The sequence below is a fragment of the Grus americana genome, chromosome 18, assembly GCF_028858705.1.
Source record: "Grus americana isolate bGruAme1 chromosome 18, bGruAme1.mat, whole genome shotgun sequence".
NCBI classification, from domain to species: domain Eukaryota; kingdom Metazoa; phylum Chordata; class Aves; order Gruiformes; family Gruidae; genus Grus; species Grus americana.
In genome coordinates, this window is record NC_072869.1 from 10,130,872 (window position 1) to 10,147,619 (window position 16,748).

A 16,748-nucleotide genomic window follows, 5' to 3' on the forward strand; every position below is an offset into this window, starting at 1 on the left:
AATCGATATAATTAACATGAGTGATAGGAGAAAAAAAAAAGACTGACTTTTTTTCTTTTTTTCTTTTTTTTTGTGGACTGGTTTCCTTCACCAAAGGGTTCTGGTCTTGCATTAAATCATTCTGTGCTGGTGCGGAGGCATGTCATCATCACTGTTGTTTTGGATGTCTAAGCAGAACTGGGAGTAAAGCCCACCTGTTTGCATTTCTTGGTTACAGTGCAGTTTTATACATATTCTGTCTTTATGATTTGTGCAGTTTGGCAGTGCTGATAGGTTTAAGCTTAAAACACTGCATTGAAGTCACTCAAAATAACAGCTCTTCAGGGAACAAAATACCACAGCTTGCCTACTTAATGCAAGAATGATGTCAAACATGTCACTTTAAGACTATGCAAAAAATTGTACTTATGTCCCTTTCAAGACTGATATATTGATGATTCATAAGCATTGTTAATTAAGAAGAATTTGTCATGTTATGACTTACACTGTGATAAATGTTGCCTACTAATAGATGGATACTGATTCTTTAATTTTAAGGTAGTTACAATACTGTATTTCTTAAGAAACATTTTTTTCATGTGATAGATGCTGCTGTAATATTTAAAGTCCAGTACTTTAAAAAGTGGACACTTTAAAATTTTGAATTTTAAAATTACTTTCACTTCTGAATTCTAAACATGTATCACTGAGTAATAAATGGTATCAGTGTTACTTCTTATGTAACCCAGTTGCTTTAATCCTTATTCAATTATATGTGAAGGAAACAAAAAATAAATTGCTGCTGACAAAGAAACAAAAATATATTAAAAAAACCCAACTCTTCTTTCTAATCAGCTTCAATATTAGCACGTATTAAGAGCTGTGCTTTCTTTTCTTTCAGAACACACAACTCCACCCTGCGTCTTGTCTCTAGTGATCACTGAATGCTCGTATACCTTTTTTTTGGTTCACTGTATGGTCCTAATTGTTGCTTTTGTACATTTTTTTTTTTAATTTAACAGTTGTTCCTGTCATTTTGAGAGCGCTGACATACGACGAGAAGAGGGGGGCGTGCAGCGTGGGTTCCAACGTGAGAGATGCAGCGTGCTATGTCTGCTGGGCCTTTGCTCGTGCTTATGAGCCTGCAGAACTGATACCATTTATTAATCAGATTTCAAGGTGAGTTGTGGCAATAAGAAACTGACCTATTTACAGTTAATTTTTAAAATCTATTCCAAGTTAGGAAGTAGCTGAAAGTTAATCTAACAGTCTAATTCTTTATCTTCTAGAAGTTAAAAATCTAAGAGTCTAACACTCTGTCTTTAAGACATTTAAAAATTAGATATTGACCAAAAGCGATACATCCATTTAGGGGAAATACCTTCATGCTCAAACAGTAGCTGGTGTGCGCCATGTAACATGAATGAAATTCATTGATCTCTGGATATTGTTCACCAAGGAATGGATATTTTTGTTTCTCTATGATAATTCTCAATGAATTTCATTGATTCATGCAAACAGATATGGTGAATATCTTGAAGATAAAGAATTGAATATGGGTGGGATGACATTGACTTAATACCGTTGCTTTTCCATGTGATTGTTAAAGTCTGAAATGTCTTCCTCTTGGGGAATGATGCAGTTTAACTTCTTGGATTGAAATGCATCTCCATATTTCCTTATCAAGTGTGATCAACTTAATTTCCTTCTGTTTATCTGTCATAAGATAACCAAAGAAAAATCCAAAGAAATTCACTGTAAGAAGATTCAGAGAAATTAGTGGAGGCTTTGGGGGTGTGTGTGGGTATCATCTGTTGTCTGCTTGATCACTGGCTTTACGGTTAGCTCAGCAAAGCAGATTCAGGAAGTTTAAGGAGATCTGGAATCTTACTGCAGCAGATGTAGAAGTAACAAACCACTCTAAAATTGGGGAGTTGCTTTATGGAGCTGAAAACATTAGAAGAAGAGAGAACTTACAGAAGAAGTTACTTCTTACCTTTTCAGGTGAACACTTGTTTCTGATGATCCAGGAGTTTTGGTACTTTGTCATATGGGTATTGTGCAAAGACTATAGCATATCTTTATTGACCAGCTTACAAGTTGCAAGTTGAGCAGGTTAGGTCTAAAAGAATAAACTACGCTTCAGCTCCTCTCTAGCTAGCTATTTCAGAGTCTCCTGGTTCTTCTGTACAATTTATAATTTTCATTTTGAAATGTTCCAATTCAAAGATTATTTTGACTAAATAATAAAATCACTTTCTGTTTCTGAAAGTGGTAAGAACTTGAGCTCTACACAGTGATTCTGAATTCTTAGTATCATATCACTTTGAATAATGGCGATTTTATTATAACTAATAAGGCATTTTAGTTAAAGGTAACAAATACATGAGAGGGTTTTTTTTTTCTCTTTTGATACTCTATAAAAACAGAAGGTACCCCAGTCCAGAATGACCATGGTACTAAACTCCACTTGCAGTGGAATGGAAACACATGCATGTACTTCTTTTTCAATCTGTGGTTTCTGTTTCAAAAGATTTTCAAAAGTGAAATTTTCAAAAGATTTCCAAATCAAAATCTGTGATACTGCAATGGTAGACTAGAACTTGGTGCAGCTTTTCACTTAATACTGATGATATTTTTGCAGGTACGAATGCGTTTTACCTTTTTCTTTTTTCTTTCGTCTCGTGCTTTTCTTCCTGTGTGCTTGCGGGATTCTCTTTTGAGCATTTAGTCTTTTTGTTGGCAGCACACTGGCTGACATTTCAAGGTGTCTTTAATGTGTGATTTGCACTGCGAACACAAAGAGGTAGCTTTGAACAGTTTCTTGGCAGACTTTTAGTACAACCATTGATAGCAGTAACTCGGGCATCTTTGTCTCCATCAGAGGGGTTTTGATCAGTAGTTATTTAGTATTATCTTTTTAAAAAGAGAAAAAAAAGAAGTTTGGACCGCACAGTGATTTGTGGTCCTGGATATCTGGTTCAATTTCTAGGGCCTGCCTTGCTTCCAGATTGCTGACAGAACTATTTCAATCTCATACAAAAAGCCTTCTTTGGAAACACAGGATTACTTACTTTGGTCACCAGGTTCCCAAAGAATATGTGACTTTTTCTTTCCTCTTTAAAACCTGTTTTTAAAGTTCTTTAGGAAAGTCTGTAAGCCCTACATACCCATTTTTATTCCTTGATCCTGGTGCACTGTGCCCTTGCTGGTCTCTGCTGTTCTTCGTCCTTGTATCCTCACTTCCCAGTGCTCATGCAGGGTCACATAACAGTGTCTCTTATCTGTGTGATACTTGCTCCTGGGGTTTTTTGAGACCTCGATAAAATCTTTCTGTCTAAGAACCTGCTGTCAAATTTCTTAAGGCCAAACGCTGTTTTTCTTTCTACTTTTTTTAAGCTGTCATGTCTTTTCTCCAAGGTGAGCAGACAAATTCTAAGATGTCTTAGCCTTATGTCTCTGATAAAGCAGTTTCTTGTTGTTTTGATCATGTTTCATCTACAATAGTGTAAAGGCAAGGAGTCTTGTAACACCAAGCTGTGCGAGAACATGATGCCATCCACTGTTTCTGGATGACTTTCAGAAAGAAAATGTAGTGCTTTGGAAAAGACCTACTTCATTTAAGCATGCTAGAAATAGTGATATTTGCCATTGTAAGTTATTAAAGAAATATTTTATTTGGATGGGTCATATTTAATTCCATTCTAGCTGAGTTCATAGTAAGGTATATATCATATGAAATTCTTAACATAGCGGGACCTGAAGATGTGTTTGCACAGTGAAATAATCATGTGATTACATCTTGGATTGTATTTTAATCTAACCAGCACAGGTAATGGTAGCAATGAAGACACAGTGTCACCCACGACCAGAATGTTCACAAATGTTTCTAGCAGGCTGTTAGCAGTTGTGCAGAGTTATTTACTGCTATCTTTAAACTTGCAGGAATACATTTATATTCTTGCTGCAAGCATATCTTCAGGATGAGTATAACCATACCAATACTAAAGTCTGGTTCAGTACTGGTGCTTTTTGTAGATTTGGTCAGCAGCCTTATGAAAGCAAATCCTCTGCTTCCATCCTGCTGAAGTTGAATAACTTTAAGGTTTCTTTTAAGGCCTGGCAAGCTTGTTCCTTGTGAAACTCAAAAAAGCCTGAGTATGTAAGCCTTATATTTATCAGAATTCTGATCTGTTCTGTTTAATTTTTCTTCTGTTCATGATACCTTGAGCAATATATTTATTTTACTCCTTTCACCCTACCATGGTGCAAAACAATGTTAGATGCAAGCTCACCATTTTGATTTTACGTGATTTGTAGTATTTTGTTTTACTGTCACAAAGCTGCTAGTGGGAACTTGTGGCCAGGGATGAAGGAGGTTATGTTTCTGAAGAAAAGCTCCTGTCTTTTAGCTTTCAGGCTGTTCTGGAAACAGATTCTTCTTTTCTTTTTAGGAAACTGTCAAGTGAAAATAACTGATATCTTCTACCTATGGTAGTAATACCAGTTAACACGGTGGCTATGTTAGCTATGACAACTTCAGCTGTTTGGAATAAATTGGTGGAGTGGAGAGAGACACAGGGTGGATAGCAAGGAGGAAGCTGAAAATTGCTTATGATCAGTTGTAAGGTGTTGTGGTTTGTATATGCTTAGTTTTCTAACAAAGCTGCATAGTATTTTAGCAAGTATTAATGTTATATTAAGGCTTTACTTAAAAATCTTTGTAGTTATGTTGGCCATACCTTTTCTAAATATAATCAACTCTGGAAGGTAGAATTGCCACTCCAAAGAGAAACGGTGGAAAAAAAATATTCAAATGCAGTATGACACACAGTTTCACCTATTGTGTCAGCAAGCCAATAATTACATACAGCTTTTTTTTTAAATCTAGCCTTAGGTGTGTCACTGTTTTAGTTAAAGAAGAGTCATACTTCTAGCCACAAGCAAATTGTTGCTACCCTTAAAAAATGCAGAACTCAGCATCTTGAAACAAAGTTCATAATATCCATTGTGAGCTGAATTACACAGCAAAAACATCTGCCTACATAAGAATACAAACTGTTAGATTCTTATAGAAAAATAATAAATCATTTACCTGAAAGGAAAATACTACCTCCTTAAAAAATGTAATGAGTGATTGCGATCCTGAACTATGTGCTTTGTCTTGGTGCTAGAAATTGCAAATGGTTTATCCTTCAGTCTCGTAACACTGCTGTTTAACCGGCTGGAGGAAGACAGATAACGCTGACCTTGGAGCATTAGTAGGTAGTTGCTACACTCAGACTTGAAGGACAAGGCAGCCGTCATGGTAGAGTAAGCACACTGGTAGTAACTACTTCTTGAGTTACACAGTGCACTGCTTCGTGTCTTCCTACTTCGTGGCATGGCCCTTGGCACATGTTGGTGTCTCTTGTCAGGAAACGCACTTGGGTACCAAAGTACAGAAGCAGTATGCTACTTAAACTGGGTCCTGCCTCACAACCCATTCACACTGTGGCACAGGAGTTACAGATTAAAGCAGAGGGGTAATTTGGTGCTGGGTTTGGGGTTTTTTCCTTTTCTTGCCTGCAAAGTTGTATCATTGTGTAATGGAAAGACATTGTTTCCTGTGTTTTCTGTAGGCAAGGGACATAAATATTTCACTTTTGACTAGTGAAGAATCACCTTAAACTGCATATTTTTTTAGTAAAATTTGTGACAAGGTTTTAAAAGAAATATCTGTCTCCATATTCAGTGATAGCTGTTTCTTCTCTGCTTTCTTATCGATGTCCTGTTATTAAGTGATGAAATTGTTAGAACGTTGAAGTTACAAACTTAGATTGCTGTAGATCATAGATCAGCCCTTTTCCTTCTGACCTTACCGCTCTTGTTTTAAGAGGAAGAAAAAATAAGAAAAAAACAAACAAAAAAAAAGATAGAGAACACTTACTGGAAGTACTTGCCCAAGAGTATTTCTAATAGTAGTTGCTTGTATTTTTACGTCAGGTTTTTTCCCCCCATCCGTATTTCAACAAGATACACTTACTCACATTTGCTTATTTATTTTTTTAAAATCCAGTTAAACTGGTTTCTAAAACTTTGCCTGATCTATTCAAGCTACAGGACCACAAAAAGAAAATTCTTGGCAAAATAGATGAAACTTCCCTTTTATTGCAGCGTAACATTACTACCTTTTGAAATACTTGCATGTACTGAAGTTGCTATTCAAGCATATCTTTATGAAACCACTACTTGACCGAGATTTTTTTTCTCTCCCAGTCCCTACATGCACGCTCTCTTTTTAAGCTTACCTATGAGGAAAGTTAAATATAATTTAATAACTTAGAAATACAGGTAATTTGATTCCTGCCCCCTTGGGTGTGGAAGTTACCGTCTGTAAAGTGGCAGGTGCACAGTAAAAAGCTGAGCTGTTTTGTTTAAAACCTAAACAAAAAATAAAAAGGAAAACATACTTCCACTCTATTATACAATTAAACTGATTAAATTGTTGCTGGCTATCTTAATTATTTGGAACTGTTGCATAGTTAGAATGTAGTTTCATTTATCTGTCATTCAATGATGTAGGTAATCGATATATGAATCGTTATTTAGAAAGATCTAATTGCTATCTCCCGTTCGGCAGAATACTAATACAAATAGTGTGTACGGTGTAGGAGTGCAGGCAGCTTTGTCTTCCCTGCGGTGGTGTGTTGTTTTTGAAGAGGGGGAAAAAAAAAAAAAAGGCAGGTGTGGCTATGGATGAATGATGTAGCTGGCTCCAGGGCAAGATTGTCCTGCAGAATTGGAGAAATCTGAAGCATTGCTTTGAGCTACATCTTGTACCATGATGAAATATTGAGAATAGCTTTCTTCTTTTATGTATTTGGATGTTGCCTTCAGAAGAGAGTTGTGTACCTACTGTGTCTTGCACTTGTGTAAAGTTATTTCCTGCAGGGACATCATATGCCTTTTTTTCTCTTTCTTCTTAATAGCAGCATTTGTGTCTCCTATTCTAAGCATTTTTCTTTCCACATGTGTATTTACTATACTTCCATCATTTTACCCCAAAATGCTGGGACTGCAGTAACACACTGAAGAGTGTGGGCCGTTGGGTGGCTAGCAGTAAGTATAAGAGCTTGGTGTGAGCTGGGTTAGAGGAATTGTGAAGGCATGCAGTGTAGACCTGGGAATGGTCACTGCATTTCTCCTTTTCTTCAGACTTTCTCCTTGCCTAGGGAAACAGGAGGAATTAAATGTGAGGCTGTAGTGTGAAGGGCTTTTTCCCCTAGCAGTGCTGGCTGAAGCAGGCACTCGCTTGCTCCTTTGCCTGCGGTGCTCCTGCAGTTGTGTAGCACAGCTGCATGTGACAAAGTGAATGGGGGAGTTTTTATAAAAAAAGCTAGCCAAAGAAAAATCAGCTAAAAACGCTAGCCAAAGAAAAATCAGTTGAGCCTAGATCTGTTTTCATCACCCTGCTCACTGTATCGGCACTCCAGTCGAGGTTCTGGCAGGAGTGAAGAGGTGCCCTTGAAAAGGGCTCTTTGCAGCAGCAGCTCTCAACAGATTCGGGTCTGACTCTGGTCTCGCCTCCTTTTTTTAACTTGTTCGGATTGTACAAAACTGTTTTGCTTGTGATGATTATTATGCCTTCCCTTCCCTAATGTATAGTAGGGAGGAGAGTCTTCTGTCCTGTTACAAGTTAGACTTTTCCCTTTTTTGGGCTCAGGAAGGAAATTTTGAGTTTGTGCCAAATTGGCAAGAGGTTTGAGAGTTTATTTTTTTCTTCCCGCAGCTTCAGGGTGGTATGCTTGAATTAATGGTAGCAAATTCTCAGAGGTTAGCAATAGGATAAGCTTCTTGCTGCTTGTGACTAGTATAGACTAGAAGCGCCTGGTACAGGTGACAAAGGAAATTCAGGTTTATTGTCTGCTACATCTGGTGCTTATATGGAAAGGGTAACCTGATATTTCTGATATTTCTGTGTTCTGATGTCTATCACCTGGCTGGCTTCTGTTCTCTGATTCTTTCTGCCTTGTTGGGGGAAGGAAATGAGATGGGTGTTGGGCTGAGGAAGTGAGCCGCTAACAAACTTTGAGTCCTTTTAACTTTCCCTGAAGCCAGTTACATGAGAACTTGGGGGAGAGGGGAAGGCGTAGGTAAGAAAGGGAGAATTATTAGTTGACTGATAGAATTGCAACTTGCTTTTTAAAGCCCATTTGTGTTTATTGTACATTTAACTGCTTGTCATGCATACTGGCTAAATATACCTCAAGGAACTACAAAAGGTGTTTCATAGAGACTGGAAGATGCAAAGCCATTCTTCGCTCTACCTGTTGGTAGTCAGGTGTGGTACATTTCAGGCAAGCCAAGACATGATTCTTTAACTAGCTTAAAAAAAATAGCCCACTTTGTTTGACATAAACAGTTTCTTTATGTTAGGAAATCCTGGTGGAGTATCACATAAACTCCCACGACAAAGCAGACAGGTGAAGACACCTTAGACGTGTTTCATCTTAGGCACGTTGCTTTCCTTGCTACTCCCTGTGTTACGGCAGACTCTGCCTGCATTTTCAAATAGGAATTAACTTGGAAAAATTATTGGTGTAGTTTGATAAGTTCATAATACTTCTATTAAAAGGATTAACATAAAATAGTGACTACCGTATGATTTATGAATATAATGGGGCTACTAGGGCAATGAAAAAATTCCTGGGTTTTTTTGTTTTGTTTTTCTTAAATGTGGTATTCAGTTGCAGCACTGAATAACTCAGGTGGCATCACATAGACAGTATGTTGTTTTGCTAGTTTTACTTATGCAGGTTTGTCTTAAGGTAATAGAAGAATAAGAAAAGTACAGTTTGATTATAAGCTGAAATATTGGCCAGAAACTCTTGTGGTGTATAATAACCTGAAACTGTTTTCCATTGTATTTAATAAACCACATTCTAGGTCTAAATATGAAATTCAAAGAGCAGTATTTATTCTCCAGTGACAGTCTTTTAATACTTCCAGTTTGAAAAGACTGCATAATCTTTCAAATCAGTATTTAAACATTTAATATGTGTTTTGGGCCACTGTCGGAGACAAGACAATGACTTGGAAGGATTTTGGTCTGACCCAGCACAGCTCTTCTGAAATTCTCTGTAACACTTAACATCCAGGGTACCTTTGGCACGGTAAGGGCAGCCCTCTGGATTCTGAGCTTTCTGGCTTGATGAGGGTTTTTTTGTTTGTTTTCTCAGAAGAGAACAATATCAAAATACTGCATAACTGACAAAACAATGTTTTATCTTATCGTCCATGTAATCGGAAAGGTCAGGCAGAAATTTGCTTCTTTTTGCTTTCCAGGATGATTTTTAACCAATTTCTTAGTTTTGAATGTTCTCGTCTAGAATTAGAAGATTTATGATAGCTATTCATATCATTAAAACTATATACTTCTGAAATTTCCTTTTAAAATTGTTTTAAAGTTTCTCTGCATGGCAGAGAAACAAATTAGCAAATGTGGTATGAAGATGATGTATTCGGCCCAGCACTTTTTCAACAGTTATGTATGCTGCTTCTCAATGGAATACTTCCTAAACATTTGCTGTTCCAATCACTATCGTTTGGATGACCTCCTTTTGTCTTAATAATCACCTCATGTCTTTGTGGCAGAGAGAGGAGTTGCTTATGCAAGTGGCAATAAGAAAGCATTAACTGTCTTTAGAAGAATTTATTGGGGTTTATTTTCATTTCATTCTTGCTTTCTGTCTCTTGTTTTCCTTAATGGCGATAAACTGAAATTACAGAAGCAACATTGATTGTGCATTTCAGCGAATTTTAACAACACAGTATTCTTTGCTGTAGGAAACTGATAGCCACTACCCAGGGAAGTTTGATATTATCAGTGTAATTAATATCTTTATGCTAAAGCAAAGCTATCTTGGATTTACTTTTCAGCCAGTATTTATTTCCTGGTTTGCCTGGAGTCAATAAATAATGTAATGAAGAGTTTCAGAGTTTGAAAGGAATAATTTTCTGCTTAAATGATTCTCCTGAAGTGATGTTTATTTGTCACTGAAGTTAATTGAATGCTGGAGGTGGATTTCTAAAGCTGTAGACTTCGTGTCCTGGGATATATTCTCTCTCTTCTGTTGTGTAGCATGTCTTTCAAAAGCCGTTCTTTTGAGGTAGAAGAATTAAACTGTGCAGAGTTACCAGACTTCATGCACAAAGAAATAGTTTTGTATAATCATGCCTCTGTATCTTTTTTCTTTAAAAAAAAAACCAAAACAAAAAACCAAACAACTGCTTTGTAATTTATCTTGCAGGTCACTTTTTACCAGGATTTGCATATTGTTTTCTGATTTTTATAACTTACAGGATATGATTGTTCTTGTAGAGATAGCTGCAAGTTTCCATTGCTTAACTTTTAGTTTTGCTTAAGCTTACATAAGACTTGCTGTGCATTTGGCTATTGAGAAATTGTATTTCCAAGTTTTAATTTAAAATTGCACCGTATGAGTCTCGCATTAGAGATGATAGCTATGTCCAAGTTTCAAACTCTTTCTATATTTAAAATAGAAAACCTTTCTGTGCAGTTAAAGGTATTTGCATACTCCTTAAATTGCTTTGATACAGTAGGATGGCAGTTGTCTGTTTATGCTATGGAAAGTCCACAGCAAACTAGAGATTCAAGGAAGTACGTGGTTATTTCAACTCACATTTTAGTTTAGGCTTGTATGTATAAATAGTAAGCTCCTTAGAGGAAATGTTGCGTGTTCTGCTTATAAGTCTAAATGTTGAAATGACGGTGTTACACATTTCTTCTCGTATTTTTGGTACTAATACTCAATATTTTATTTCCTCAGCGCATTGGTTATTGCTGCAGTATTTGATCGTGATGTTAATTGCAGAAGAGCCGCTTCTGTAAGTTATCACATTCTAGCTTAAATGTTTCTGTTACTTTTTGTTTGTTTCATTTAATTTAATAATTTGTAGACTTAGCTATGTAGAACTACAGTATATTAGCAATATATTCTGTTGTGAGCAAAAAAGTGCTTTTTTAAATCCTTAGAAGTATGGTGTGAATTTAGCTTTTAAATCATATAATCCACAGATCCACATCTTGATTTATGGTCACAGCTCACAATCTGCTGCATTGTTGTCATGATGGTTAAGATAAAGTATCTAAGAAAGTTGTTTAGCATTTTCTAGTCAGAATACCAAAGACAAAAGGGTCATATGGAATATACAAACACTGTATGTTTTTCCAGTCGCCAAGCTGGTAGGTTTTGTGAAGTTACGCTTTTCTAATTGTCCATCGACTGTTGCTCTGCAATTGTGGTAAGTTGGAAATTCTAGAATAACATCTCCCCTTCAAACATATGTTCAGTTATGGTACAAAATTCTTTCCCTAGGACAGGGAATTTTTAAAATAAATTGATAAATCTGTTAGGCAAATATTGTTATCTAGTTAATAGGACTGACACCAAAGTATATTTGTGGAACCTTTCTGTAGAAAATGTTTATGCTGTTGAGAATTGAAAAGAATGTGTGATTGTTCTTAAGAGAAGGGAATTTATGGAGGAGAGGTTATAGGAAGAATAGACACCTTAACTTTGAGAATTTAAGTCAGTGTGTTGTATATATTGAACTTGCTTTCAAAAAAAAAAAGTGTGAGTTGTCTGTTTCAACAGATAAAACAAACTATCTTCTGCAAAAGTAAAAAAACCCCTACCCTATAACTGTATGAACTCAAACACAGGACCAAAGTCAGTCTGTCAGAGAACCAGGTGTCTGTTCCCAAGGATAAACTTCACTGTGAATGCATTAAAAAAAAAAAAACAAAACAAAAAGCAGTCTTTGCAACTTGCAAATTAATTAACAGGTCTGTCTTATTTTTTGACTGAAATTTTGAAAGCTAATGCATTTATAACATAAGAAGAATTTCTCAGGGATACCTGGATAGCATCCTTATTTTTTCTAGCCACACCTCTGCTTGAGAGTTTAAGCTGTTGAATGAAGCTGCAGCATAATTGCTGGGGAAGTGAGTCAGTTGCTTGTGTAATCGTATCACAAATCACTTTGTCTAAATAGGTTAAAACCAAAGCATGGAAGCTAAGATGCTGTACGTCACCAAATATAACGTATTCTTTGCATACTGTACAACTAACAAATATGAGCAATGCTACTTTCCCCCAAACTTCAACTCCTAAATTTTAGAAACTAGAATTTGGTATTCTGGTCTAATTTAAGTCACTTTATTCAAACAAAATCCTTAGAGGAAAACAAAGGTAGCTTTGCTTTCCTGAGAATTGCACAAAACATTAAGGAGTGTAGGCAGTGAAAAGTGAATTATTTATTTACTCTACAGGAATTTTCCTAGGAACCAGTGGTAATATATATAAAGAGGAGAATTCTTTTTAACATGATTGCCGCTATGAGTATACTGCTTACCTTTAGTGGCTTGATCTAATTATCATGCATAATCTTCAGTATGTTCCTACACTGAAATATAAACCTGTAGTTTGACCATGAAATACAGTGCTGAACCAGATACATCTGCTAATGCTATAAGCTTCGCGCAGATGGTGCTTCTGTATCTCAAATGAGTACAAAATACAGTAGATTTTCTTCTCCCTTTCCACTTCTACTTTAAACCAAGCTATCGAGCATTCTGCAATTCAGTTATCTCCAGTCAAATCAAGTTTTTTATTAATACATTCTAATTAAGAGCTGGTCAAAATTTGGAATTGCTGTTTTGATGGACAGTTATGAAAGTAGTGAAATGTTTTTTCTTATTTTAGAAAGGCAGATGAAATATTTTGTGTTTACCAGGCATTGCTACAGTTTTGAAGAAATATACCTGGGAGTCCTATTTCCAATCATTACTAAAGTTAAATACATATTTAAATAAACAACATGTTTTACTAGATTTTCCATATATTACAATATGCAATATATTATGATGCAGGGCACCAATAAAACAAAATAGCACATAAAGATATTTTGAACCCTGAGGTTAGAGAGAATAAAACAAGACTGTTATTTCGAAGCTCCAAAAGCATTTTGAGCTGACTTGTGCAACTCTTTCATGAATAATCATCATAAGGAATAATCACATGAATTAAGTGATCTCGGATTGGGCTCCATTCGGATCTGACATGTTAAAGGGAGGGTTGTTTTTTTTCTCTCTTGGTTGGTTGATAGTTTTTAAAATCATCACTTTAATATTTTTTTCAGTTTCTGTGGGAACAGCAAAGTATTCAGGCTACAAGGCTAGTCGGTCATTTTGGTTCTGATATCATGGAATTTTTAAATTAACATCTGTACATCCAATTTTTCCATCACCAGAATGGGATTGCATGAAAAATTATTACAAAGTGGTTGAAATATTTGGCATCTTTTAGGAATTTGCTGTTGCTTGAAAGTATGATTGAAATAGTAACATTTTCAGTTATTGACAATCTCCTAAGTATTATGAAGAAAACTCTGATTTGAAACAATAAAAAAGTGCTAAAGGAACAAGAAGGGAATTCTGTGAACATTAAATGAGCTCTAGAAAATTGCTTTTTCACTTGGATGAACAATATGTTTCATTATTTTCATCCTTCTATTTTACTTTCTCTCACAAAGCTTTAACACAGTAATACTGTGGGGATGGTTTTCCTTGTAACTTTTTCTGTGAATGTAATCCTTCACACTCAGGAAAAATAATTTACCATATCACATTTATGTTGCTAAAATTTGGATTAGATGCTATTTTCCCAGAACAGTGATGTGTTTAAGCTGACACAGCTGGAATGTGTGTTGTCCACCAAGCCTTCCTAATTCAGTGGTGAAATTTTCCAAATATAACTCTATAAACACTCTAGAGTTCTGGTTTTACATTCCTTTGAGGCTTTTTCTGGTTTCATTCAAATATCTTGATTTTCATTTTAAATTTCCCCATAACTGGCTGAAAACTTACTTGCAGAAGAGGCACCTTTTAGCTTTTTTATTAAAACGCACAAGAAGAATGCTGAAGCTGAGAGAGGTTGATGGTGACGCATATGAACCTCCCTCAACCTAAACAACCAGCTGTGAAACAAATTACAGATTTAGTCTCCAACTGGAAAATTTGCTAGCTACTGAGCTGCCTATATAGGGATTTCCTAGTTACCATATTTCCCTTCATATTTTTGTGAATTGTAAATTCATAACACAAACGTGAGAATCTAAAACAAATTGATTATTTTTCTCCAAGGCTATTCAATTGAAATAATCGACAAATATATTTACAGTAAGGCAATACTAATCTCTATCCTTGTAAGCAGTGGTTAAAGTTGTATGGGTTTTTATAGATAAACTAATCAATTAGGTGTAAATTAACATGTAAATTAGAAGCTTCAAATACATCAGATGAATGCTAAGTACTTTTGCCATGCTGCTGGACTATTTCTTACATCTTCATGATTGTTTTTCTAAGTAAGTTAGAAAATAGAATAGTGACACTTCCACAGCGGTGGAATTTTAAAATTCCCACATTGAGTGAACAGACCATGTGAAAGCTTTATGTACAATAGCTGTTTTGCTGCAACATTGTCTATAGGCCCCTCTACATCTTTTTCCAATGATTTGGCCACAGTGTATTTCAGTCCTGGGCCTGCAGATGTATCGTAAGTAGAATAAAACTTCCACTAGTTTGAGACCAGGCTTACATTGTTTGGATATCGAAGTTTCTGATTTAAAAAAGAAAAAAAAAAAAACCAAAAACTTTACAGATTTGTATCAGTAAGACACTTGTCTGAGCAGTACATCGTTAAAAGAAATTGTAGTGCAGTGATTAAATTATTAAATCCCTTGGATATGATAGTTGAGAGCAATCATCCTTGCTGAAACCTCCCTATGCAGAATAAAAGGGTCTCAATAGCATCAAAGGGGATCGAAAGCTAAGATGGATGTAAAAAGAAATGAATGATGCAGGCTGACATGAAACGATGTCCTGGCAAATCGTGGCTGGGGGTGTATGTTGGCAGAGAGGTCAGGAGTGGCAAACCCCCATGTCAGAGCCTGGGTTACAGCACACAGTAATGAACAAGCGTAGGACATTGCTACAGCTCCTGTTCCTGTTCTGAAAGGCGGCTTTATGCGTTGCCCAAGGGTGTATCTATGCTGCCGCCACTGCGGAGGATAGCCCATGCAGTTCTGCCTGAGGCAATCCTGAACTGGTTAGCTTGGGGCCACCGCTGGCAGCGTGGCCGCAACTGCGAGCGGGTGAAGGTGGGCTCCAAAACCCGCCGAGGCGGTGGGAAAGCGCTTTAGAGTCAGCCTGTGCTACGTGTCCTGCAAGGGATATACTGCGGGCAGGAGCTGAACTAGCCTGGGCAAGTCTAGAGGAACTGCAGTCATTCTCCTAAACAGACATAACCTCAGACGTGCACCGGGAGACTCTGGCTTCATTAGGGCTTGCTTCACCTGCGTTCTGTGAGAGCTTGCTCCTTATGCAGAGCACGATACCTCGGCGAGCTAACTTAACCTCTTGTTTTTACAGGTGGATTACCACATGCGTACTGTATTTCTGTAAGAAATACAGAAGCTCTGTCTGTCACAATTCTTGAGGCATTTTCAGTAAAGATCGGGACTTCCCTCTGTACGTTAAATGTCAGTTGTCAGGTGACAAGTGCTGCCCATTGCAGGAGATCTGTCTTTGTAGAGAGACATTTCCTAAGAGAAGTGTGCAGATAATGATGATTTCTCCTCTCTGAAAAGAGTTAAAATTTACAGAAGTTTTTATTAGTACTTATGATTGTATATCCTGTTAAGGAACAAAAAATTGGGGGTTTTTGAGAGAGGGAGAAAATTCAAGTAAGGAGCAGGTAGTTAAGTAAGTTTTATTCTGTATACCAAACAACTAGAGAGAGAAACTTTATGGTCGTATTCATTGCATTTTGCAAGATTTTGAGTTTATTTAATACAAAACACAAGACACATACATGAATTTTGTCTTCAGGTTTTATCATTCCAGTGTTTCAGCATGCTTTCAGATGTGTATCTTTCAAATAAGTATTGCATTCTCAGTATGTTTTGTCTGAAGTTTTCATTGACAAAGAATCAAACTTTGCTTACTATTAGCAAATCATGTTGAAGCTGTTAGATAAAAGTGAGCTGTCTCAATGTCTGTTGTCTACGGGTATTGACTTTCAATTCCAGTGCGAAGCCTTGTGTCACTACTCAAAAGCACTCTTGTGGGTGTGACTAGTTTAATAAACTTGCGTTCTTAAACTGCTGTCATGCAACATACAGCTTTAGGAACACCAGAACATAGAGACGCAGAAACAAAAAAGCCCTGTGGGCTTGTTCTACTGACAAAGCTTACTTTATTTAAAAAAGAAAAGCCATGGGTCATTTATATTGTTGTGTGTTTTGAATTCATCATCTGGTATTTATCAAAAAGCAAACCTGACTCGTTTGGGTATGTTTGTTCTCTGTTCCTTAGGCTGCCTTCCAGGAGAATGTTGGGAGACAGGTATGGTAACTTTCCTGAATCTTCATTCATTAGTGCCTTGGAGGTTACTGTAAACGTGTAGTGCCTAAAATCAAAATTAGACGCTATGGCTTTGGAAAAAATAGAGTAAAGGATGTCACAAAATAATTATTTTCTTTATCAGCAAACAAGTTCTTGTGAAATATTTTTCTGAGATGCGAGTTTTATTTTTGTACTCTTGTTTTGGAAGAAGATGAGCTTTCTGGTGATTTTTCAGTCATTCTGACAAGCAAAATCGGCTTGTATGATGGCCATTATACACCTTGCAAACTCCAGTGCT

The 16,748-nt window shown here is 36.5% G+C and overlaps 1 protein-coding gene across 1 annotated transcript in view; it reads left to right on the forward strand.

Moving 5' to 3' along the window:
• TBCD (tubulin folding cofactor D) overlaps nt 1-16,748 on the forward strand; it is a 131,241-nt gene that overhangs the window by 53,650 nt on the left and 60,843 nt on the right. Inside the window, exons 15-17 of the mRNA XM_054846521.1 lie at nt 1,002-1,158; nt 10,812-10,869; nt 16,421-16,450. Coding sequence (XP_054702496.1) covers nt 1,002-1,158; nt 10,812-10,869; nt 16,421-16,450 — 245 coding nt within the window. The remainder of the gene's footprint in view (nt 1-1,001; nt 1,159-10,811; nt 10,870-16,420; nt 16,451-16,748) is intronic.